This window comes from Apostichopus japonicus, chromosome 19, assembly GCF_037975245.1.
Source record: "Apostichopus japonicus isolate 1M-3 chromosome 19, ASM3797524v1, whole genome shotgun sequence".
Taxonomy (NCBI): domain Eukaryota; kingdom Metazoa; phylum Echinodermata; class Holothuroidea; order Aspidochirotida; family Stichopodidae; genus Apostichopus; species Apostichopus japonicus.
In genome coordinates this window covers 24,576,082-24,600,922 of record NC_092579.1, presented here as the reverse complement: position 1 = coordinate 24,600,922, position 24,841 = coordinate 24,576,082, and the positions used below count along the sequence as shown (strand labels likewise).

Sequence of the window (24,841 nt, the reverse complement as noted above, 5' to 3'; positions counted from 1 at the left end):
ATCTTGGTATGAAGGTAACATTGCTTTCAAGAAGCCTTTTCATTTTGGTGGAAATCAAAGGTCATTTGGGGACAACAGGTCAAATCGTGAAAGTCTTGTAAACATGATATTGCAAGAAGAAGATTCTTGGACAAATCTCATATTTGGTTTGTTGATGTACCATATCAATTTAAGGAGCCTATTATTGCTTTTGGTGGAGGTCAACAGTCATTTTAAGTTAAAAGAACATCAAACATTTACTTTGCTCCCCACTTACCTGTCTCTCTACACTAACACACCTTCCTAAACATAATATTGCAAGGGAATCGTGGACAGATTACATTTGGTATGTAATTGTACCACATTAAGTATAAAGAGCCTAATGTTGTGGTCGGAGGTGAATGGTCGTTTGAGCTCACCAGGGGTCAAATTGTGAGAAACAAGTTTTACACAATTTTTCAACAAGGACAGGTGTCATATTTAGTATGTTGATGTATACATGTATCACATTTAATACAAGAAGCATGGTGTTAAGGTCACTGGTCATTTCAGGACAGCCTGTGTCATTGTGAATTTATTGTTTTTCACATCACACTGACTTTCACTGTATTACTAAGATCAAGTATGTTGTACATTATGTCAGATCCATGAACAAAACTACTTAAATGTTACATCATCGAACCACAATGCATTTTTGCATTCTGGTTAAATGGTGGCAGCATGATTGACTGTTTTCTGTTAGGATATGTACAGAATATGATCAAATGTTTACCAAGTGTAAGGATGTTTTGGTATGGTATTGATCACATCACAAATAGTGTTCAACCGATTATGCATAACAGAAAATACCGATTACCGATTATTTTTTCCATCATCGTACCGATTCCGATTATTTGAAAATGAGAAAATATCCCGTATATATACAAAATCGGCAATAAAGTTTGACAGAAACAATAATTGTTGTGATTTTCCCCTGTTTCCTTTTGCTTCGTTGTTATACAAGGCTCTAAGGTATCATTTTGTATGTACCAAATTACCTCTGGAGTTTCTCGGAAAGAAAAAAAAGGTTTTTTTTTTTAAATTTCCAAAATATGGAAATTTGACATCCTACCTAGTCAGTACGGTGCTAAGCGAATGGCCTAACCACCTGGACGTGAATGTCACCTGTTAATGGCTTGAAATGGGCTAAGAATAGTTACTCAAAATATCCATCTCAAAAAGTATCTCAGACAAACCATCCATCTTCAATCTTTACCAAAGTGTAAATTTTAATGACATGTTGCCTTCATTACGACATTATTTTCTACTTATTTTCAGTATTATACTGTTTATGAACAAATAGAAATGTTACGAACTTCAAGTTAAACATACCTATTCATTACCTATTTAACTCTATTCAGGTTCAATTAGAAAATGTAAGCTTAGGCCAATCAAACTGAAAAGCAAATTGTACCATCGTAACTTGTTTAAAATTACTCTAAAATGTAATACCAGATTGATGTAAAGAATAATAACAACTAGAAACTACTCCAATATAAAATATAACATTCTCTCTATAAGACATATCACTTACAGTACCTTCCAAACAAATGCCGATTTCCAGCAAATTGAAAGTTTTCTACGCATTTTTTTTTTTTTTTTTTTGCAAACCGATGGTTAGGCTACATTTCTCATTGACTTAGTGTGGTTGTTAGGCTAACATGTGGTCGAAGATTGCAGTTTCCGTGGATATTTTTATTTTTTATTTGCGACACAACTAGAGCTAATAAACAGATGGCAAGGTTAGATTTCCATGCAATTGACTTAGTGTGAAGTAAGGCTACCATGTGGTCGGAGATTTGTGAGGATTTTAGGTTATTTTCGCTGGTACTGAAATTGCTTCGTGCAAGCTGTAATTTTCCACGGTAACTTCCCGGGGATTGTGCGCGACCCTACCGCACTGCTTCAAATTTGATGCGAGATGTGAAAACTGTTTGCGCGATTCGCGCTGCAACTGCAATTCCTAGCTAAAGCAAACGCATGTCACAATTAATTTTACACAGACACCTGCTATAACGAGGGCGATTTTCTTATATTCTTTTTCACACTCGTAATTGTGCTTTAGGAGGGCTTTTTAGCACATCGCTCCCGCTTATTTCCGACCCTGTCAAGCACATTCGTTAATTCGCGAAATTGGTATTGCTGCTATGCCTACTGTGCCAAGAAATTTGAAGTCACTAACCACGAGGGAAGCAAAATCGGCGACCCTGGCAGCGTAAATTGATGAAAGTATACACTGTGAAAGACGTATAGAGGGTGTCTTATTTTAATATTTCGTAGTAAAAGAACAAACCTAATACATCAGTTGATATTTTCAACTTCGATATGTTTTTGAATAATGATATTTTCACCTTCCATATGTTTTTGAATAATCGGTATGAAATAACTGGTATTCCACGTAATTTTTACCGATTCCGATTATGTTCCGATTATGCAATATTCGTACCGATTCCGATTCCGATTAGGTTAATCGGTTGAACACTAATCACAAAGATAGACTTGTAGTATGATGTGTCAAGGTGTAAGAATGTGTTTTACTCATTTATTACTATGATGAGGACGGGTTTTGTGGCTCTTGCTAATATGATCTGTTTTCTCCCATATCTTGTCTTCCTTCATACTAAATGTTGAATGTTGCAATACATTTTTTTAAATGTCAGTAATTTTTCGTAGGATTGAAGTAGATATGTTTTATGGTGAAACAGTTAGTCACAATGGTACATGTCACACCAACTAGACTAGTACATTGTTTGAACTGTCATTCAGTAATAGATTCTCATCTGACAGGAAGGAAGCACAAGCAGTAATTACAGTGGTTGCAATGGTGCAAACATAACCTCATAGTAGAACCATTGGAAGTTGTTGAGAATTATTGCTGTAAAGTGTACTCACATATCTCAATGACAGCGAGACCTTTTCAGGTTGTTTTATCTGTTTTATCCTTGAAATCTGTCAATATACCGACGTGTTTGTGTTCTTGCTATGGACTTGACGTCTTGACTGTTCTAATTTGTCAGGTACATTTCTTTCTCTCATTTCCTTGTGTACATTGCAGCTGGTTTGGTTTGAGTAAGCTGAAATGTGCAGAGTTTTCTCCGTTAACTTCTCAAGTTCTGAATTATTTGCGGACTTACTATGAATTTAACCGGTGTACTCTGTAGTTTTACTTTCAGCTGTACTTGGGACAAACTTGAACATGACCATCATGATTCCTTCCACCTCATACTAGTTTTAAAAGGACAGCTGTATCGACCTGAAAGGAATGGAGAGTAGAATGCTAAAGACTTGTCTCATTTGGAATAAAGTTACTTGAATAATAATCTAACAGTACCTAACAATAATTTCTCTTCTTTTAGTCACAGGGTTGTGACTCGTTCTAACACTGCACCTGCTCCATCCCTGCATGAAGACACAGACTTTCTGAAAGAACCATCTGGTAGCTTGTGTGACCACCAAGTCAGAGAACCAATGTTGAGCATATCTAACAAAGGTCAGTCATGTATAAAATGTTATTAGGATTGTAGACTCCATAGGAGTGAGTAGTTTAACAGTCAAGCTTATATTGACCCAAGAGTAGAGGTTTTTAGCATATCAGCCAGATTATGTGAACAATGAAACTGATAGGCCTACATAAAACACATACGTAACAAATATATTTATGAACCGTAGTTTCACATTAGATTGCTACACTGTACACGCAGGTTGAATCTGAAGAGCCCTCTACTGTATGTCTATTGTAATTCTAACAAAACAATAAACGTGATGTGCAGTTCCTTTTCTTATTGAACGCCCATTCCTACAATACGTGCCTGGAATCTTGAAAGTTGCACACTACAACAAAGTACAATGAAGAATGACAAGACTAATACCCAGGAATGAAAAGCAAATCCTATGAGGAAAGAGTTAAAGAATCAAGATTGATAACAATAGAGCAAGACCGTATGCACCAGGACCTTATTACATTTTATAAAATAACACAAGGAAGGATATATAACAAATTGATGACTTTGTTGAAATTATAAGTGATAGTAAAATCAGAATAAATTCTTTAAAGATAAAACCCCCAAAACAACACTTACACACAGAGAGCAACTCATATTCCAATAGAGTTTGGAAAACATGGAATAGACTACCAGAGAATGTAGTTAGAGCCCCAACACTCAACATATTTAAGAACAGGCTGATGGAATACAGGATCTTTTAAAGGTCAATGGACCTCCTATCCCTTAGAGCCATTCTCTCAGGCAGACTCTTCTGAGCCAAACACAAGAGGGTGGCCATCCAGGTAAGGTACACTACTGACTAATGAAATCAGAAGAAATGATATGAACATTTTGCTAACGCTAACTGAAATAGCGCATACTGTCCAAGTGTTCACATTATTGTATGCCTACTTTAGAAATTGGAAATCCCCCCCCCCCCGAAGGCTACGGCCCTGGTGTTACAGATGTTACAGGATGTTTGGATGTTACATCTAGGCAATGAGGCAAGTGTGTATCCATCTTTGTTACCCTAGCTACTCAGAATCACATACAAGCTATGTGGCTGCTACTGCTGCTCTTGTATACAGTCTATAGATTCATATTGGAAATATGTTGCTTGAAGGTGAAATATGTGAATATATTTTGTCTTCCCTGCTATTCATTTTGCATTTGGTTTTGAGTTTAACTTGTCAGAGAGCTTCTGTGGAACTTACAGCACCCTCCTCCTGTTGGGATTCCTTTGGTCATCTGTTTTGGGGAGAGAAGTGAGACATTGGGATGGATATGCAGAGGGCAAGCAGATGGATTTTTATTTGGAGGTGAGTATAAAGGAATGACACAATGCAAACATTTTGTGTTGAAAGAATTAGATGATTCACATATCATGGTCTATTTGCAAGTACACTAGCACATACTATATTGTTTTATACTGTACTATTTAATACTGTATTGCATAAATGTTACAACAGCTTCTTAAAACCATCTCAAAGCAAACTTCATTATTTAGTATTGTCCTAGAACATATTCATAGTAGGTGTAGCTACAAAAGACTGCCATAGTGACATTAGTGTATCTGGTGTGAAGTGGCGAAAAGAACACAACTAGCAGCTTTAACAAAATCTACTAAACCTACTGTACCCATGGAAAATAGACAAACTCTGTGTGTCAGAAAATGGCATCAGCAAATTTGTGTACTTTAATTGGAAGATTGACACTACAGGAAGGGCATATCCTTCCGATGGTCGTTCTTCCAGTGTAACCTAAAAGGTTGGAACCTTTGAATCGAAGCTTCAAACTGTACTTACCTGCTTGAAGTTGGAAACAATTCCTACTATCCCTTGTTTTTTGCTTGATGTACCAGTCAGAACCCACGGTACCTTGCATACTGGGAATCCAGGGATTAAACCTCAATTTCATTTCATACAGCCCAGAAATTGTTGTGGAATGTTTTTCATGAGATAATTCAGCTTTAAATGTATAATGGAATAATTGAACAGGAAACTGACTGGAGAAACTTAAAACAAGTTTTGAAGTGCAAAGAAGTATTGTTTAGAAATATATCGTAAGATAAATAAATACAAAGGATTGTTTAAGTTGTGACTTACCAAATGATGTTGTCTTTTGAATAATCATGCTGGGTTGTCATCAAACATTAGAGAAATGTTTCCCTTCTATTGATAAAATTTTAAATATTACCCTGCCATAAATTTCAAGTAATATGTGTATGAGGCTATGAGCAATATTATTTAAGTTCATATTGATATTGTCATCCATATTGCCATTGCAGTCTATGAAATGCCAATTTGTGGAAAATTGAGCAATAACAAAGTTTTCACTGATGAAACAATAGGAGTGCTGTTGTTTTACAGCATCAATGTCAGGAAATCCAGAGTTCAAATTCTGTATATAAGAAGAGCGCCATTAAAGTAGGTATTGCCCAAGATGTCAGTGCATGTGGTTTTGGTGGTATTGTCTACATCAAAACAGTGGAGACAAGGCCCCTGTAAAGGGTTGTAGATCTTTATACAGTAGTTAAATATCATTCATATCAGAGGAATTTGCAATGTCAAGTTTTGCAAATTATCAGTGATGCAAAAACAATTGTTTATTCTCACTTCACCAATAACTGTAATATTTAATATTGATAGGTGTGTCAGTACCTATACAGTAATTTGATGATCTGTTATAGGTTGCATGAGACTGTTTTAAGGAGAATTAAACTAAGGGGTTTTGTGGTGTTCACATTTTATAGAATAATCTTACAGTAACACACCTGTGAAATAAGTAGTCAGCAAGTCCCTGGGTTTTCAGGAATTTTTCAACCATTTTAAATACACACTACATTTATTTTTACCTTTTAAAACTGAGGGCGCTTCAAATGTGACATATATGCGATGATTGCGATCCACTTATAGTGTTACTGAGTCAAAAAAGAAGTTGCCAACCCGAGATAAATGGAACTTGCGCATGTGAAACAAATAGCTAAGTTTGCATCATTTTAATGCCTACCATTACTGAATTTACCATAGATAGTACTCATCACTTTGATCAACACAAATCTTAATTTCTGAAACCCACTCTCTTTCTTAAATCATCTTTGCATATCATTTGTAAAATTAAGTAAACTCTTTTTAAATGTGCAAGAAGAAAAGGAAAAATGACTTGACTTCATTAACAATAAAGATCATGAATGAAAAACATTAGTTGAATAAGAACAAGCAAGAACTTAATGCTGATTTTAATTGTTCATAACGTATATGACCTTCTATGATGTACATTAGAGGAAATGGTTATTTCCACTTGTAAAGGCAATTTCAACTTATTAAATTATCAAATTATATAAATTTAGAGATGATTTTGCATTTTCAAAATAAATGGATTATTGTTTCATCATGTAAATTTTAGAAGGAACATAATACTATTTGTGCCAAGAATGCAGTGAATGAAAGGAAACCGAAAGTACTGGATTTTGCTATCCTTTACTGAAACAAATGGTGACTGAAAAATGGTTTTCCAATCTTGTTCATTTATATGAAAATCCAGAACCTGATTCCATTTCTCAATGGCAGCTGGATGACTAAGTAGAGACCCTGTTAAAGTCTTTCTAAATGTAATATCGAGAAAGGTTGGGTGTGATAAGCAAGGTTTGAAATGGATCATGATTGGCATTACAAGTTTCATTTTCATTCAGTAAAGTCAGTGAAATGCAGGCCTAAGGGATTGCAAAACATTGTATGATGATCATTTTTGTAATGGTGAAACTTATTGCATGTTCAGGGATACTTGTGATCTTCCAATAGCTGGAGCATTTTTGTTTGTTTGATGACAATGATAAACAGATCTATGTAGATATGATGGCATGTGTGTGATCCTTTGCTTGTGAACACAGTATCTCAATCAAATAACTTGGATGAAGAAAATTGAAGAAATAAACCTTATTGTTTCTAGTGGTAGGCAAATGCCACTTTGAGGTCAGCTGAGGTCAAAGTCTGAAAACCTTGTAAACATGATACCTCAAAACAAAACAAATTTGATGTTATGGGTAAGAAGATGATTTCTGTGAGTTTCATTTTAGATTTTTCAAAAGCATTCAATAGAATGGACCACCAAATTATTTTCATGAAACTCTCCCATTGGTGGTATTAGTGGCCTCGGCCTTGACTGGATTAAAAGCTATCTTTCGCACAGAGAACAAGATGAATACTGTATGTGGTGTTCCACAAGGATCTATTTTAGGGCCGTTACTCTTGATCATTTATGTCAATTATATACATGAAGTATCAGAGAAATGTTCCACTATCTTGTTTGTTGATGATAGTAACATTTTCTTCACTCGCAATAATATTATTGTATTTAAAGTCACAATTCATCAGGAACTTACAAACTTCTATGCTTGGGTATCTGCCAATAAACTTTCCCTTAATATGAGTAAAACTAGTTATATTGTTTTTCAAAATAAGAAGAGCAGCCTTAAAAATGTGACTTTTTTGTGACTTTATCGATGGTCCATGGAAAATATCTTAAAAGAGTAGATTATACAACGTTTCTATGGGTTACTATTGACTCTGGCTTGACGTGGAATAATCACGTTTATTCAATCGCTACAAAGTTTGCCCGACATGTTGGGATTCTCTCTAATTTTAAGCATTACGAGACAAGTTCTTGATTCTTTCTATTTTACTCTTATTCAACTATTTAACTGTGCATCACCGCAATTTACTCATGTGAAGTTAGTAAACACAAAGAGCTGAACAAGTAAATAACACCTTTAATGTAAACTGTAATTAGCCACTTGGATTGATGTTTACTTGCACCAAAGGCGTGAGAAGGCTGGCATTTATTTCTAATTTACATTCATAATCGAGGTTTTTAAGGTAACTCTATTGATTAAATTGAGCAACTTCAAGAATAGTTAAATTTGTAATAAAGTTTAGGAAGAGTTTTACATTTGTAGAGTATATATGACGACAACATGGATCGTCATATATATACTCAACTTATATTAGAACCTCCTATATCTTTGAACATGGATAGTCAACATTAATACTACAACTTTCGTATGCACTATACATACAGGTAAGTGACTATATTGTTATCTATTTCCTGACGAGGAAGATGGGAAATCTTCGAAAACGTTTGAATATACACTACTATGACTTTCATCAACTGTTTCGTTTTATTTTGCTCGTTTATATGGTTCTACATACATAGTTAAATATCTTTAAGAAAACCTGATAAGGTGTTAGTCGTTTTGCAATCAGGTTAGCTGCTGTCTTTAATTCATTCATTTTCAAAATGAAATTATTCATGATGATTTTGTGGCAAATGATATACTCCTCATGAAAGATGTATGAATTGAGCAGGGATGCATTAAGAAGGCCTAAATTCAGGGCTGTGTGGTAAATATGTGGGTTGGTGAATAATTGTGTTGTAATAATGTGCTATGCTATCTCTACATCTACATTCATAAGATAGCATTGCTTGTTTTGGTAAACTTTGAGACAGATCATTTACACTATCAGTTTCATTTGATGATGAAAGTAATCATTGCAGCAGGCTAGATAAAGCTTCTGAACATAGGCGTAGGAGGCTGGGGGGGGGGGGCTGCAGCCCCCCAACCAAAACTGTTTGTGAACATTCAGGCAATATGCTGAGAATTTTACGGGCACCTACTGAAAGAAGAATAATTTGCAATGTGTTTTTCAATGGTTAAACTTATATTATTATTATCATTATTATTATTGTAACCACTTCCCCAATAGTTGTAACCAATATGGAAGGGTTATAACCCGGAAAATGATTGTATGTTATTGGCATGTGATGTAATAACCGATGAATGCCTATATGATATGCACATTAAGATATTGAATGCATATCAAATTAGGCTCCTACGCCTATGCTTCTGAACCATATGAAGACTTGGTGTATGGGAAATCTGTATCTCTATAGGGTTATATGAAGAAAATTTGAAAAAGGAAATGAAAAAAAAGAGAGTAACATTTAAAGGGTGTGAAGACTCGCGCAAAAAGAAACGTCTAATGCCGGTAATTTGACCTAGTTTCGAATGAGGTGTAACAGAAGTTTTAACAGCACCATCGATCACAGAAAATACACACACAGCTTGCTACCGTCGGTAATTAGACACTAGTGTACAGTCAGTACATACAGCTGCGGTCAATACCCACAGCATAGTATACAATTAATGATTCAGCGATGGACATCTCAGGTCCACCTAAAGATAACAATTAAGGTATCACATTTCATCACTGTCGGCATTTTGTAGCGACAAGAACAAAACGTCACTTGCAAGCAACAGAAAGTTAACTTTTTCAGACGGCCGCACACGGTTTGGGGCGAGTCTTCAATGCCTTTAAGTCATGGTAAAAGATTGTTAGGGCAAAAATGTATTTCATGTTTTAACTCTTCATCATAACCTAGCAGGATGTTTAGAACAGTATAAAAGTTGATGCATCTTACAGAAGTCTTAACGTTAAACATATGAATGGAACTTAGCTACAACACTAATCAGACCAACTCTTCATGGAAACATAAATTTACCTGAATACTGTAAGACCAGGAAGTGGTTGCCTGCAATTATGCTCAAATAGTCTTGGTGAATATAAAGAGAACAGTATTATGTGTCAAATTATTCTTGTAGGAAAAGAGATTGTCTATTTCATCATTGAGCAGAATTTTCCCTCCTATGCACAAGATGATGATAGTGCTTTGTTAACCTGTAATCAATATTACCATCACCAATGTAACCACCTCACCTGGTGTGCTATAGGAAGGTTATTCACAGGAGTTTCAAGCTCTGGTATCTCCAGCAGTCGTTACAAAAGAGTGTCATCACTGAGAATTTCTATGGCTCCAGCATATTTCTTCCTGCCATGCAGCAGTATGTGTACCTAAGCAAAGCTAGACCTTCTGTATTGAGCAAAACAAGTTCTGAGCCTTTATTGACAACTTTGCTGTCAATGTCCTGTATATTCCTTGCTTACATCATTTAGAGTTTTTGTCAGTGCTGCTCTGCTAGGATCAAGTGAATTAGAATTGCAAAGATTAAAAATTAATGAAAATCTTAAGTCATGCTGGATATCTGGCCTCCTCATTACAATGACAGGGGCCAAATACAGTAATGTCACAACCCAGACAAAAATAATTCCTGGCTTTTAAGCAAGAGTCAAGAAAACCCCGGGTTTCCCTGGATATCCAAGCTTTATTCCTGCCTCAGGTAGCCAGGAAAAGCCAGGATTTTGAAAGTCCAGCCTTTTCCTGGCTTCACCCAGCCTAACAAGTCCACACTAGGCAGGAAAAGTGAGGGCAATGCTGTCCTGGCTAGGCAGGAAAAGCCAGGACTTTGAAAGTCCAGCCTTTTCCTGGCTTCACCCAGCCTAACAAGTCCACACTAGGCAGGAAAAGCGAGGGCAATGCTGTCCTGGCTAGGCAGGAAAAGCCAGGATTTTGAAAGTCCAGCCTTTTTCCTGGCTTCACCCAGCCTCACAAGTCCACAATAGGCAGGAAACGAGAGTGGAATGCTGTCCTGGCTAGGCAGGAAAAGCCAAGCTTGCCTTTTACCCAGTATTAGCTAGTTGTAAGATGGTCAGCTCTTACATAAAGTTTTCTTTTGTACCATAGTTTTACTTGTTTATTAGTGCAGTGCTCACTGTACAGAGGGCTATACATTTGTACAGTATATTTGTAAGTTGTTTTGTGGTCGGGGGGGGGGGATTAAGATTTCTCTCTTCTGGGTTGCTAAGCAACTATCTTTGTTCTTCCTGGAAATTAGCTCTCACAGGAAAAGGGGTCTGTGTATATATATTATAGGAACAAAAGAGTTTTGTGAGGGTATAGGGAGTTAGGCAGTTGGCCATGAGTATTGGAGCAAGACAGTTGCAAAAGACGAGAAATATAGTTTTAATGCTGGATAGTTTGTTTTAAACCTTAATTTATAAAATCAAGTTACTGTAGTCCTTATTATTTTATGGAAGGAGTGATATTCACCTGACAGTCTGGCACGCGTTTTACTATAAAGGACATTATTTACTATAAAGGATATTACTTACTTCGAGGATATTATTTTACCATAAAGGATATTCCGGGACACCATTTGTTATAACTGACATTATTTTACTGAAAGGACACCCTGGGACACTATTGCTTATTAATTAAAGGATACTATTTTGTTGGGATCGGACATTTATCATACAATTTACTCTGTTCAACTATAACTGATGTCGTGGAAGATCTGATGTCGTGGAAGATCTGTACCTGATGTCACCAGCACACCAATCACCAGAACAGATTTATAAATTAAGTGTATTAACTTTAACATTTGGGTGCACCTCTCGACTTTAAGTCATTTTATTTAATTCTTTGACTGGGCTCAGATCAGCTGTATATTGTTTGTTATTCATAATTATAATTTATTTTGATCCAATCCAGTTGAGTGTTCCATTTTTATGTGTCTTGTTCTGTGTTTGGTCATCACACCAAACCCAGAGTTCTCTGATCAAGAACAAACGTTTATTTTCAGTCGCTAACACCCTTACATATATACATATAATTCATGATTTTAAAGTTATGAAAATTTCCTATACCACAAACACACTAACCTCCTATAAGCTAAAAGTAACTGCCAACTTAAGCCAGCAAGATAATTTATATAGGGTAAGCATGGACACCTGGCTTTTTTGGTTTAATACTGGGTATGTATACCTGGCTTTTCCTGGCTCCTCACTGATATAAACAGGGACCTGGCTTTTCCTGGGTAATCCTGGGTGTGCATATACCAGGCTTTTCCTGCTTTTTCCTGGCTCTTCACTCACACACTAGACACCTGGCTTTTCCGGGGTAAACCTGGGTTAACCATCCAGGCTTGTCCGGCCTTAACCTGGCTCTAAATGAGTTATATCAACCAGGCTTTACCAGGCTTTTCCTGTCCGAATTACCATTTTCAAGCCCAGGAATTTCCCCGGATTTCCCTGGGTTAAATCCAGGCTTTTCCTGGCTTATATTCCAGGGAATTCCAGGGTTTTCCTGCCTTAAATTCGTCTGGGAATATCTTTCAAATATTATCACTGAAGGAATTGAAGGAGAAGCAAACGCAAGTATCATCTTAACCTGAATAAGTAGAGATCCTTAAGATGAACCGCTCCTCCAACAGCAAAAAACAAGTTTCCAGTTTGGGAGATGTGACACAGGTCATGTCTGCCATTTTGTCAATTTATGATGTCATAGTGTCAGCATGTTTGGGTTTACTTCTCCTCACAATTATCATGCCAGACCAAGCTTAACAATATTCATCCTGAGTTCATGAAATGATAGTGAAGGTTTATGCTGGTTTCTGATTTGAAGTACCATGACTTTAGTACCAGAATCCATAAGCACTGCCAGTCACTTATAACAATATGCAAAAAGCTTTTGTAATTAGCATACATTAATGTTTCAAAAAACACTAGCTTTGACATAATTTTTGAAAAGCAACTTAAAATAGGTCTTGGGTGCTACTGTTATTTATGATATAACACACATCCAAGTGAACATATCTAGGAAGCATTGCATCATTAGTAAAAATTGGTATCTTTTATTGTATGAAATACATGTTGGAAAGTCACTTGAAAAGAGCTCTTGAAGATGTATATTTTAGTCTACCATTATTGGCTTTGTAGAGTGAAAGTGCGGCACTTTGTGAGGTCTACAGAGTGAGGTCTACAATTCTATGATGGCTTTGTTGGTTTCATATTTCTTTTAGTCCTTTAATAGATTGAGCAACTAAGAGATGAGCATTTCTTACTAAAGAAGTAGTTTCATCATCATTGGATTGATCATTTTAATAATTATGGATAAAATTTGTTTCAAAGTATGAAATTCAATTTAATCTTCAGTATTTTTTAAACTCTTCTATCAGGGAATAATTTCTCTGGTATTGCAAAGTAAAGTGCTCTGCAAAATGGGCAAACTTGGTAAACGTTTGCAGAGAAGTATAGCAGGTTTTGTAGACAGAAAGTATAGTATTTTATAAGAGACAACCCTTATAAATACTATATTATAAATACTAAATTATTCCCTGTCTATGTGTATTTTTGTTTCAAAGTCATTTCAAGTAGATGTGTATTTGATCTATCTTGTCAGATTGTTCCTCCTGGCTTTGAATTTGTGAATTTTCCTTATGCATGTTAACTGCCAGAGCTATAAATACATATATACGTCATTTTTTGCTCTTGTGCTTTGGAAAACAAGCTAGAGATAATCTTTGTGTCAAACTTTACCAAATATAGAACATTTTAAACTCACTCAAAGGCGATGCCAATAATAACTGTCTGTTTTTCTCTCTTTGCTTGTCTGACACTCCCAAGTTAGTAGAGGATTTCTTGAACTATGTGTGACTTACAATGTAAATGTAAAGCTGGTGATCGCTTGGCCTTAGAAAGACTCAGATGCCGCCTCTACAGAAGAGGATTAAATATGAGCACAGAGAGGTTTAAAATGATAGTTTCAGGAGAAGCTTGGAATTAGATTAATCTTTGTTATTGCTGAATTTCTATACTTTCTTTATGAAGTGTGATTAGTTTGCCTAGCAGCATCACTATAAATAGTTCAGACACAAAGTCATAGCAGGAATGGTTTTATAGTAACCAGCCACAATCAGCAATACTCAGCTCAGTAAATTACTTCTCAACAACTACTGCAGCACTTTGTGGCAGCCCCTTTCTTTTGGTGATGAATGCTTGTGTTTGTCTTGCAATGATGTTGAATGCCATCTGTATATCTTATAGAGGTGCGATCTGTTCTCTTTCTTGGAATCAGAAAGAAAGTAAGGTTGTACTGTAGCGTTCCCTCTGTATTGTGGGTTTAATGACCTATATATATTTGCAGCATCTAAATGTAAAGATATTGGAATGGATGTATGGTGTTGTTGTGGTGACACAGACAGAGGGTTTAGTTCTCAAGGTGTTCACTGTTATTGTTTTTAATCTCCACTATAACAAGTACAAAAAAATGATTAAAACCTGCTGTATAAAGTACAGCATTAAAATGACTAGTACGTACTAAAAGAAAGGTACAATTATGTAATTCCACTGTAGAAATGTTGCTAATAATCAACAGTGGAACACCTTTTTGTCATTTCAAAGAAACATGTTTGGAGCTGAAAGTCAAATAAACATCTGTCAAGTAATTCATACATGCTGCTGACAAAATATGAGGCCTCTCCCTAGTTGACACATTATTATAAATAGAATATCCTCTAATGATGGTTTCATAATCCTGTGTATTCCAGATGTATAATCAAATACATGTCAATTGAACAGTATAGGAATTAACATAAATAACAATTTACAGAGATTACACAGGAAGGCTTTACTGAAATCATCCACAGGAAGAAAGTGTTTGGTGTTCGAAACCAAATGCCCTTAGTTCAAATTTTGGCTTGTTAGTCTAAAGCTACAATATTATCATAGCAGTTTTCATATGAACTTTCTCCTTTGTAAATTAACAAATATGTTGCATCTCTTAACGCAGACGTGAAGAAGGTATGCTGGATGATTGTTTAAATTTAGTTTGGAAAGTATCTGGTCCAAGCAGTGTACATTTTAGAGGTATGCATGCCACTGATCTACGACTACAATTTTAACACAGCAGGTTTCTTATTAACTTTATTGTTTGTAACAATGTCATAAATAATATGTTGTTACCTACCAAAATTGTGGAGAATGTAGGCCTACACGTGATCATTGTCTCAAGTTAATATGGATGGGAACAACAACAAAAATCCGAAAATAAATTTGCCTCAATTGGCTCCAATTTGTTTGGATTCAGAGTGCCCTGGACTCAGACTTGATTTTGACATCAAAATTTTTCACCACAGCAAGATGACATGTTTTTATTCTTTTAGAGACAAGCAATTGTAACTGCTGCTATAAGGACTCTGTTAATTCTGTAATTGGCATGAACTTGCGGAATGACTGGATATAGAGGTATTATGTATACCTATATGTATACCATTCTTATCTGATAGGGGAGGATTCAGATCAAAAGGTTATAGTGTGACTGTTGATATGTGCTAGGGTGGATTGTTCCACAAGTACAGTACTGATTGTGAGAAGAATTAATTTAGAGCTCACTTTGGAACCAATAGGAGTTATATAACCAAGGATAAGTTTGCCTTGGAATAGAATAAATTTAGGCACAATTGTTTGTAATAAAAAAGAAAACTGAAGCCTGCATAGACTCATTAAAAGGTTGACGTGTCGAGTGTTATTGGTTTGATCATTTCTGTGTGCCATGTATGAGTGACATTCTCTTAGAACCCCAAGGTCATTAAAGGACTAAGAGTAGAGAAAGTACTCCCATGTCCGATACCAAAAATGAAGGAAACCATAACTCTAAACAGGAGAGAAAATATTCCACTCCATGTCCCACACCAAAAAAAAAACCAAAAAAAAATGCACTCCAAAATACTCCACTTACAAACCACCCTTCTTTCTCCATATTACTCTGATCAGGGAGTTGTTATGGAAACAACTCCCTGCTCTGATGGTTTAAAGTTGTTCCATAACAACTCCCTGTTCTTACCACCCACCCGACTACCTTCTACAAGGTTCAGTACAACAACTGTTTTAGATTCTACATACAAAGTTCAGTTACCACAACTGTTTTAGATTCTACACAAAACACCCCTACTAAATAGTGGAATATACCGACAGGTAATGGACATGATCTGGAAGTATAACAGTCTTTAAAGGATTGGTTCAGGTGTTTGACATGTCTATTTTGTATGAAAGAGCACAAAATGACAAAAAGAACAGTGAAGAAACTACCATGATAGCATGCTCTGTTAAGGAGATATGACACTTTGAAGATATCAAAATTTCTTTGAATACGACTGGTGTAGAAAGACTTACTATGAGGGTGTGACGTCACATCCTCACTTCCTTAACATTTACGAATATATTTCTTTAAAAATTATTTACATTTTTTAACACATTTGAAAATAATATAATCAAAATTCTTCAGATGTTTAATCTCAAATACTTCCTTTGACAAATATGAGATCTCCTGACATATCTTTTGGTTGAAAGTCATGAAATCTCACAAAATATTTAGAGAAAAAAAACAAAGACTTTTCAGGAATGTGAGGATGTGACATCACAGCTAGTCAGATTTCAGCAGTTTCTACACAATCTGATAAAACTTTACACTTGAATATTTCTTTAACCGAAAAAGATATTTGAACAGTTTTTTCACCATTGTGTTTCTTTTATTGTCCTCTTTCATATAACATAAACATGTATGACAACTGAACCAATCATTAACAATTACCAACTCATTTTCATCAGGCTATATTTTGTGCCATTGCTCTGCCAGGTATTCCTTCCAACTCCTTTCAACTGAAAATTTGCAAGGTTTTTCTTTAATCAGGTTGGATCAATTGCATTCTGCTGCCAAACATCATTCTGGTAACTGCAAACCAGATAGAGACTTGCAAACATGTGCTACTTTTTCAGCCTACAAGTCTGGATTGCAGGTTTGATCATGGAGCTATAAACAGATTATAGCTCCATGGTTTGATGAAAGGGTTAAGAGGGAATCAGTTCATATAGCCTGCAGTGACTTGTGAAACTGTATCCTCTAAAGCTTAATGAAGATTCTATATGAGGGATCTTTTGTAACTCGAGTATTAATGGGCTGTAACCCTCACAGGCAAAGTTTGTAATTATCCTTGTAGTGACAGAAATAGCAATCTTGTTAAGGGGGTCTACTACAGAGATGTAGGTATAAAGGTTCAATGATGTTTTCCTTTGAAGATAATGTTTCAGTTCCTGGTCTATTTTTGGAACATGCAAAGCTGTGCACAATGCACTTCAGGGTGATGTAGTTAACCTTAATTTATTGTGTCCTGATGTAACCGAATTGGAATCATTTTACAAGGAATGCTGTTTATGTACAAACAAATCCATGCATTATTTTGTCATATTCTGTGAACAGAACTTTAACATGCTCATTGTGCCAAAGGGCTAATTTCTGCAAACTAAGTGCCTCAACATAAATAATGTGATTGTAAGGAACCTATCTGATAGAACCTAACTGATAGAACCTAACTGATAGAAAGGGATAAGGCCGTCATGATACATCCATTTGTATGTGTTTTAAGGGAATTCATAATACGGATAAAAATGTTTTTATGCATGCTTTCTGGTCTTGACTGAATCAGCTATAGAGCATTCAACAGTAGATAGAGTAGGCAGCTAGTTCTGATTTCATAAACGTTGTGATGCTATTCTTTGCTAAATCCTATAACAGTGTATGTCACTAGCTTGATTGACTGAAAAGCTAGTAAATATTTGAGTAAAAGTTGAAATATTTCAAACTTAAAATTGGCATTTTGCAGTCTTCAGTGACAACGGGTATATGAAACTGGATATTCAATTAGCCTAACCAATACCAGCAGTTTTAACATAATGTCATTGTAAAATCGTAACTGATATTGTCAATTATATGCAAGTTGTATCAATTTTTGAAACCAAAACTGAAAAACTACATTAACCTGCATTTTCTTGATTTTTATTTTATATCATTTTACATTTTAAGGAAAGGAACAAATTTCATAGCAAGCATTTTGCTGTTCAAGTCATTACGGGCAATACTTGTGACTGTTTCATTAAATTGCTGTATTGTTGTACTGCTTGATCTCCTTTTTAGCACAATATGGGAAATATTGGCATTCACATTAATACTTCTGTCAAAGGGTGGGTATAAAGATGAGAAATTTATTCTTGAAATTAAGTTGATTTGCTTGCACTGGTCATTATGAAAAGACATAACATGGAGCTTCATATCAGAAGATTTGTTTCACAGCCACACTAATAACAAATGTTGAAGAGAACAGGAAACCTATCTACTGGAAAAATTAATAATTTTAGTTGACACACCCTAGCACTCAGACTCCTAATGTGTTTTTAAACCTGACATTGTCCATAGGGACAGCTTCATTGAACATAGGCCTACTACAGTAGTTCTAGTAGTAGTAGCCTAGGTTGCAGATAATTTGCAGACATTGCCTCTCATGCATACATCACTGAACACAGCACACATCAGTAGGAAGTGCCAAATTTGGGGACACACCCAAACTTTTGATGAGATATTTCTATCTCCATCACTTTCCCTTCAACAAGCTTACTGTGTTGGAACTTGGATTATAATCTCAAATGCTGATTGGAAACACTTCTCATATAAAGGGTTATTTATTTGGCTTTACATATTCAAGCCACTCTGCTGGTTTGCACTGGGTTTGCAAAATGAAATTCCCTCCAGGTATCGTGCAAGATTTGATCTCGGTTTTCTATTTTTAGAATGGTGAACCAACCTAGTTTGTTTCTGATATGTACATCAAGCTATTGGATCACATTTATTCTCAGCAAATTTTCTTTAAAAAAAAAATGTAAGATGAGCTTTGCACTTGCCCATTTTCTTGGCCGGATCAACCCCTGGAAGTGAAATTGGTTGTTTGATTTTGGCCTATGACTGCAAGTGAAAGCTACTTCTAGTACAACAGCTGGGTGGTACAAGTGTTACATAACAAAGAACCAATATATGTGACTTCATTTTAATTGATAACATTTAGTTTTCATAAGTAGATGTCCATTAATTGTTATTAAATTGACCTCTAGCCCACCTGGTAGGACTTGAGTGTGACATTTTGCATTTTGTCATTGGCTTGTAATGGTTGTGATATTGCCAGGGAAATAACTGAATTTAATTCTCACAGGGTTTTTATTGATTCCCTCCCTTCACTAAGGCCTAGCATTTTCTTGCAGCAAGAAACTGCTCCGTGATGAAAATGACACAGAAGTAATTTACCACCATGTGGTTATGGCCGATTATAAGTTGTTATACTATCTATGCATTAGTTCTATCCTACTGTATGTGTACAAATTGCAATTGATGTTTCTTGTATAATTATACTGTAGCTTCAGTCAGTGAAGCTTGCAATTTATACAAACAAACCTAAATATTTCGGTAAAAATCTATGGTAATATTTAGCAGATAAAGATGGATGCCAAGTTAGTTGATTCGGGGATGTTTTCCTAGTTTTTTCATAGATATGTTCATCTGTAGTGTCTGTTAATCTGACAGCAAATAACAACAAAATCATGTGACTGGATTTGAGTAGGAATAATGCACACTGATGTTGTGCTTCTAGTGGGCATGTACAGTGAAGTACAACATTCTCAACGACAATCGGTAGTGGTTGTGAGCTACCATCTATCATAAAGATTATTACTTCTGACAGTCATTGATTTCAGAAACTGACAGTGTTTTACTTGTAAACAAGGAAGTAGCATTTTTCTCTGTTATCCACATTTTATCTCAAGAATAGCAGTGATTTCCAAAGATGGAATTGTATTACTGCCTTATTTGAAGCAATGCCACTCTGCAAGCGTGTCATATGTGAAAAGAATCGTAAATAATTGCTGATGGCAGACGGCTGCTGCCCTGGATGATATCTTTAAGAGCATGCTTACCCAGCTAGAGATATTCTGAGAAGAGTAGATCGATATATAACTCTTGGATTACACTCAGCCATTACCAGGGACTATCTTACTGATTAAGCTACTCACAAAATTTTCTCATTTTTTTTCTTTCATTACATATCATGGATGAATTATTTAAGATGGAGAGGCCAGATATGTCTGTTTCTCTCTTTTGGATGTTATGCTAGTTGATGGTGTGAAGGAGGTACTGAACAGTGAGCTGTACCAGAGTATTGCAAGGTATCTGCACAGTACAGCATCTATATTAGCAGCCTGACATTTGTAGAAATAGCAAATTTTAAAATTGTAACAATTAGCTGCATTGTCTGGACTATTACTCTCTGCCTCTGTTATACCCTTTTATGATGATACTATTAACAAACTTTTCAATTGATTTTGGTAAATAATATTGTTGTTTATATTTAAATACCATAACAATGCAGTTCTATAGCTTGACTAGTCAGTTGACATTCAATGGATCAAGTCATGGTTAGTGTTCAACCGATTATGCATAACAGAAAATACCGATTACCGATTGTTTTTTTCATAATCGTACCAATTCCGATTCCGATTATTTGAAAATGAGAAAATATCCCGTATATACGAAATCGGCAATAAAGTTTGACAGAAACAATTATTGTTGTCATTTTCCCCTGTTTCCTTTTGCTTCGTTGTTATACAAGGCTCTAAGTTATCATTTTGTATGTACCAAATTACCTCTGGAGTTTCTCGGAAAGAAAAAAGTTTTTTTTTATTTTTAAATTTCCAAAATACGGAAATATGACATCCTACCTAGTCAGCACTGTGCTAAGCGAATGGCCTAACCATCTCGACGTAAATGTCACCTGTTAATGGCTTGAAATGGGCTAAGAATAGTTACTCAAAATATCCATCTCAAAAAGTATCTCAGACAAACCATCCATCTTCAATCTTTACCAAAGTGTAAATTTTAATGACATATTGCCTTCATTCCGACATTATTTTGTACTTATTTTCAGTATGATACCGTTTATGAACAAATAGAAATGTTACGAACTTGAAGTTAAACATACCTATTCGTTACCTATTTAACTCCATTCAGGTTCATTTAAAAAATGTAAGCCAATCAAACTGAAAAGCAAATTGTACCATCGTAACTTGTTTAAAATTACTATAAAATGTAATACCAGATTGATGTAAAGAAATAATAACAACTAGAAACTACTCCAATATAAAATATAACATTCCCTCTATAAGACATATCACTTACAGTACCTTCCAAACAAATGCCGATTTCCAGCAAATTGAAAGTTGTAAAGTAAGCTACGCATTTTTTTTTTTTTTTTTTTGCAAACCGATGGTTAGGCTTCATTTCCCATTGACTTAGTGTGGTTGTTAGGCTAACATGTGGTCGAAGATTGCAGTTTCTGTGGATATTTTTATTTTTTATTTGCGACACAACTAGAGCGAATAAACAGATGGCAAGGTTAGATTTCCATGCAGTTGACTTAGTGTGAAGTAAGGCTACCATGTGGTCGGAGATTTGTGAGGATTTTAGGTTATTTTCGCTGGTACTGAAATTGCTTCGTGCAGGCCGTAATTTGCCACGGGAACTTCCCGGTGATTGTGCGCGACCCTCCCGCACTGCTTCAAATTTGATGCGGGATGTGAAAACTGTTTGCGCGATTCGCGCTGCAACTGCAATTCCTAGCTAAAGCAAATGCATGTCACAATTAATTTTACACATACACCTGATATAACGAGAGCGATTTTCTTATATTTCTTTTCGCACTCGTAATTGTGCTTTAGGAGGGCTTTTTAGCACTTGCGAGGGCGAATCGCCCATCGCCCCCGCTTATTTCCGACCCTGTCAATCACATTAGTTAATTCGCGAAATTGGTATTGCTGCTATGCTTACTGTGCCAAGAAATTTTAAGTCACTAACCACGAGGGAAGCAAAATCGGCGTAAATTGATGAAAGTATACACTGTGAAAGACGTATAGAGGGTGTCTTATTTTAATATTTCGTAGTAAAAGAACAAACCTAATACATCAGTTGATATTTTCAACTTCCATATGTTTTTGAATAATGATATTTTCACCTTCCATATGTTTTTGAATAATCGGTATGACATAACTGGTATTCCACGTAATTTTTACCGATTCCGATTATGTTCCGATTATGCAATATTCGTACCGATTCCGATTCCCATTAGGTTAATCGTTTGAACACAAGTCATGGTGTCATAGTTTGAATACTCTGATACATTTTCCCCATGCGACATACTTTGAAAGTTTCTGGGCAACGTAATTGAATAACACTTATATTAACATTCACTTAGTAGCAATTACAATTAAGATTACAAATGTTTTTTTAATCTAGTTGAAGTTTTGATGTCTTAAAGTATTCAGTCAGCAAGTAGATGAGTCCTCATTCCTCTGTGTTTACTGCAAGGTGGAGACAGTACCTGTGTTTAAGTTTTCTTATCGCCCACATGTATTAGTGCTGTGATTTGACTTTAACTCCATGATGCGTCTCAGAGAGAGAGAGAGAGAGAGCAATACCGTTCCGTTTTCTCGTTATTAGAATCATCAGATTCTTGTTTCTTCTTTAGGAGAATGAACTTTTTCATTAATGAAGTTGAGTCCCATACTTACCTCTCCATCCGCAAGTTTGTATTTATTAATCTCCTGATTGTAAGGCTCTCTGTCTAATACTTGATTGCTTATTAACACAATTACAGAATCAGCAAATAAAGTCAATCTGTTTGTTGTTTATGATGACCTGTCATATTGAAATCCTCTTAACCTATATGTTTTACACTGAGGTAAATTATATTCAGGAGATCATATAAATGGTCAGATACTGACATCAATGCACCTACTTAGTATTAGCTATGCAACTGACAACATTTCTCATATCTGTCATGGGAGGCTTCTTTCAACTGGACTTCCCTTATTACAGCAAGAATGAAAACCTGAGTATGAATACTAATCTTTCAGAAGATCAAGCACATTTTGCCGTTTAGAACTTAATGCAATTGAAATTGGTTAGTATGTTGTTATGTTTCAGCTGATGTCAGCTAAAGGTTGGTAGTGCTCTCTACTATCTAAAGTTTTTGTGTAATACAAAAGGTGTGTATAGCTAGGGGTACATTTGTAGAAGAACTAAAAAATTTATACTATCAAGGTACTTTGCTCTTTTCTAAAGCAAAATTCATGCATGCAACAACAAAACTTGGTGTAATTAGAAAGTTTAATAACAATTAAGATATAAGGATTTGAATGTTTGTTGGCAAACCAGTTATCTATTTATGTTCTTTGATTGTTTAACCTGTGCTTGACATTACTGATTTATATATTGGCTATGCATTGTACAATTCAGACATACAAAACAGTTGTAAAACTTATCTATGAGTAAGATGGTACTTATCTTACACTATCAACCCACGCTAACTACACACAGTTTTAAAGCTGTCATCATTATTAACAGATAAGAGATACCAGAGGATTTCATATTGTCATCATTGTCTAGATGGCTATCTTGGAAAAATAGTCATGTAGATCGTTAGCTTGCAAACCAAACTAACAGCTTGCACTTAAACTTTTCATCTTGTTGGACAGACAGATAAAACCACACTTGATCCTTGTTTCATTAGTTTAATTCCTCATGTTTAGTATTACACTGACAACCCCTACATAATGTTAGAGGTAAACTGTTGTAGAGCCCCTTAAGCAGTGACCAAAGTTCAAATATATATCTACAATCAGGAGGATACCACTTAAAATTATTAAAACTCCATATCGATGGTAACACAATTTTTTGTTATGAAATCTCACCCACGCTCTCTGCAAGTTGCCATGTTTTTGTGAAATGCAACGTTTTAATGACGTGACACATGCACCTCCGGAGAGTCAGACTTGCCTCTATGCAGATTCCCTTGTAGTACCGCTGCACACAAAACAATGCTTGAGTACGGTATATGCTGAAAATACTAAACTATCACAGATTTTCAAAATATTACAACGGTTGAATCGGACATTATTATCCAGAAATCTAAAGAATAAATATCTTAAGTCATCATAGAGACATCTTGCGGACCAAATGATTTTGAGTTATGTATACAGACCAGATGTAGCCTATGCCAAAATATTGTTTGGTTCAATGTCCATCACAACCATAGTACCGGTAACAAGTAGTCACTATATAACTTAGTAATAGTAACACTGCTCGACACACATTAACCCAGATGACTATTGCGTAGAACTTACTCCATCACCTCAACAAACGGTGCGACGAAAAAATTGTAATTTCAGAAGAAAGTGATTGAGCTGTAGCCCAGAATTCGGATGTTAACAATTTAATGTGCGTCTGTGTTGACCGTCAGCTTGCTAAATACCGATTTTATAAAATTTAATGTATAAACCACATTCAGCGTATGTATGCATCTATCATTCAAATTTACATTTAATATTGAATTTTGAAGGTATTTAACATTTTTATAAATATTCCAAAGTCCTACAAGTTGGGTAACATTAATTGTGTAAATATTATGTAAGTTGGCAACACATTTCTAGGAACTCTCTCAGGTGCATGTATGACGTTGTAAACAGCTGATAGTCTGCCTCCCTCTCCTCCAATATGGTGACATGCAATGGGACAAGGGCGGGGAATTTGAATGTATTTTTATTCAATGAAGTAGTAAAGGACAGACAAGATAAAGGTCATTATTGTTGACGTAAATATGTATACTAAAAGTATGTGAAGAGACAAGCAGCCAGTGTTGCTCCCCTTTAAGGATCCTCTGTCAGTGCTTAAGGACATAA

At 35.5% G+C, this 24,841-nt stretch overlaps 1 protein-coding gene across 6 annotated transcripts in view; it reads left to right on the top strand.

The window, feature by feature from the left end:
• LOC139960263 (ankyrin repeat and fibronectin type-III domain-containing protein 1-like) overlaps positions 1-24,841 on the top strand; it is a 216,172-nt gene that overhangs the window by 100,919 nt on the left and 90,412 nt on the right. For 4 of the 6 annotated variants that reach the window (XM_071958486.1, XM_071958485.1, XM_071958487.1 and 1 more), the window contains one exon: positions 3,375-3,508. In XM_071958486.1, the coding sequence (XP_071814587.1) occupies positions 3,375-3,508 (134 nt within the window). The other 2 variants (XM_071958492.1, XM_071958488.1) reach the window with 2 other exon arrangements.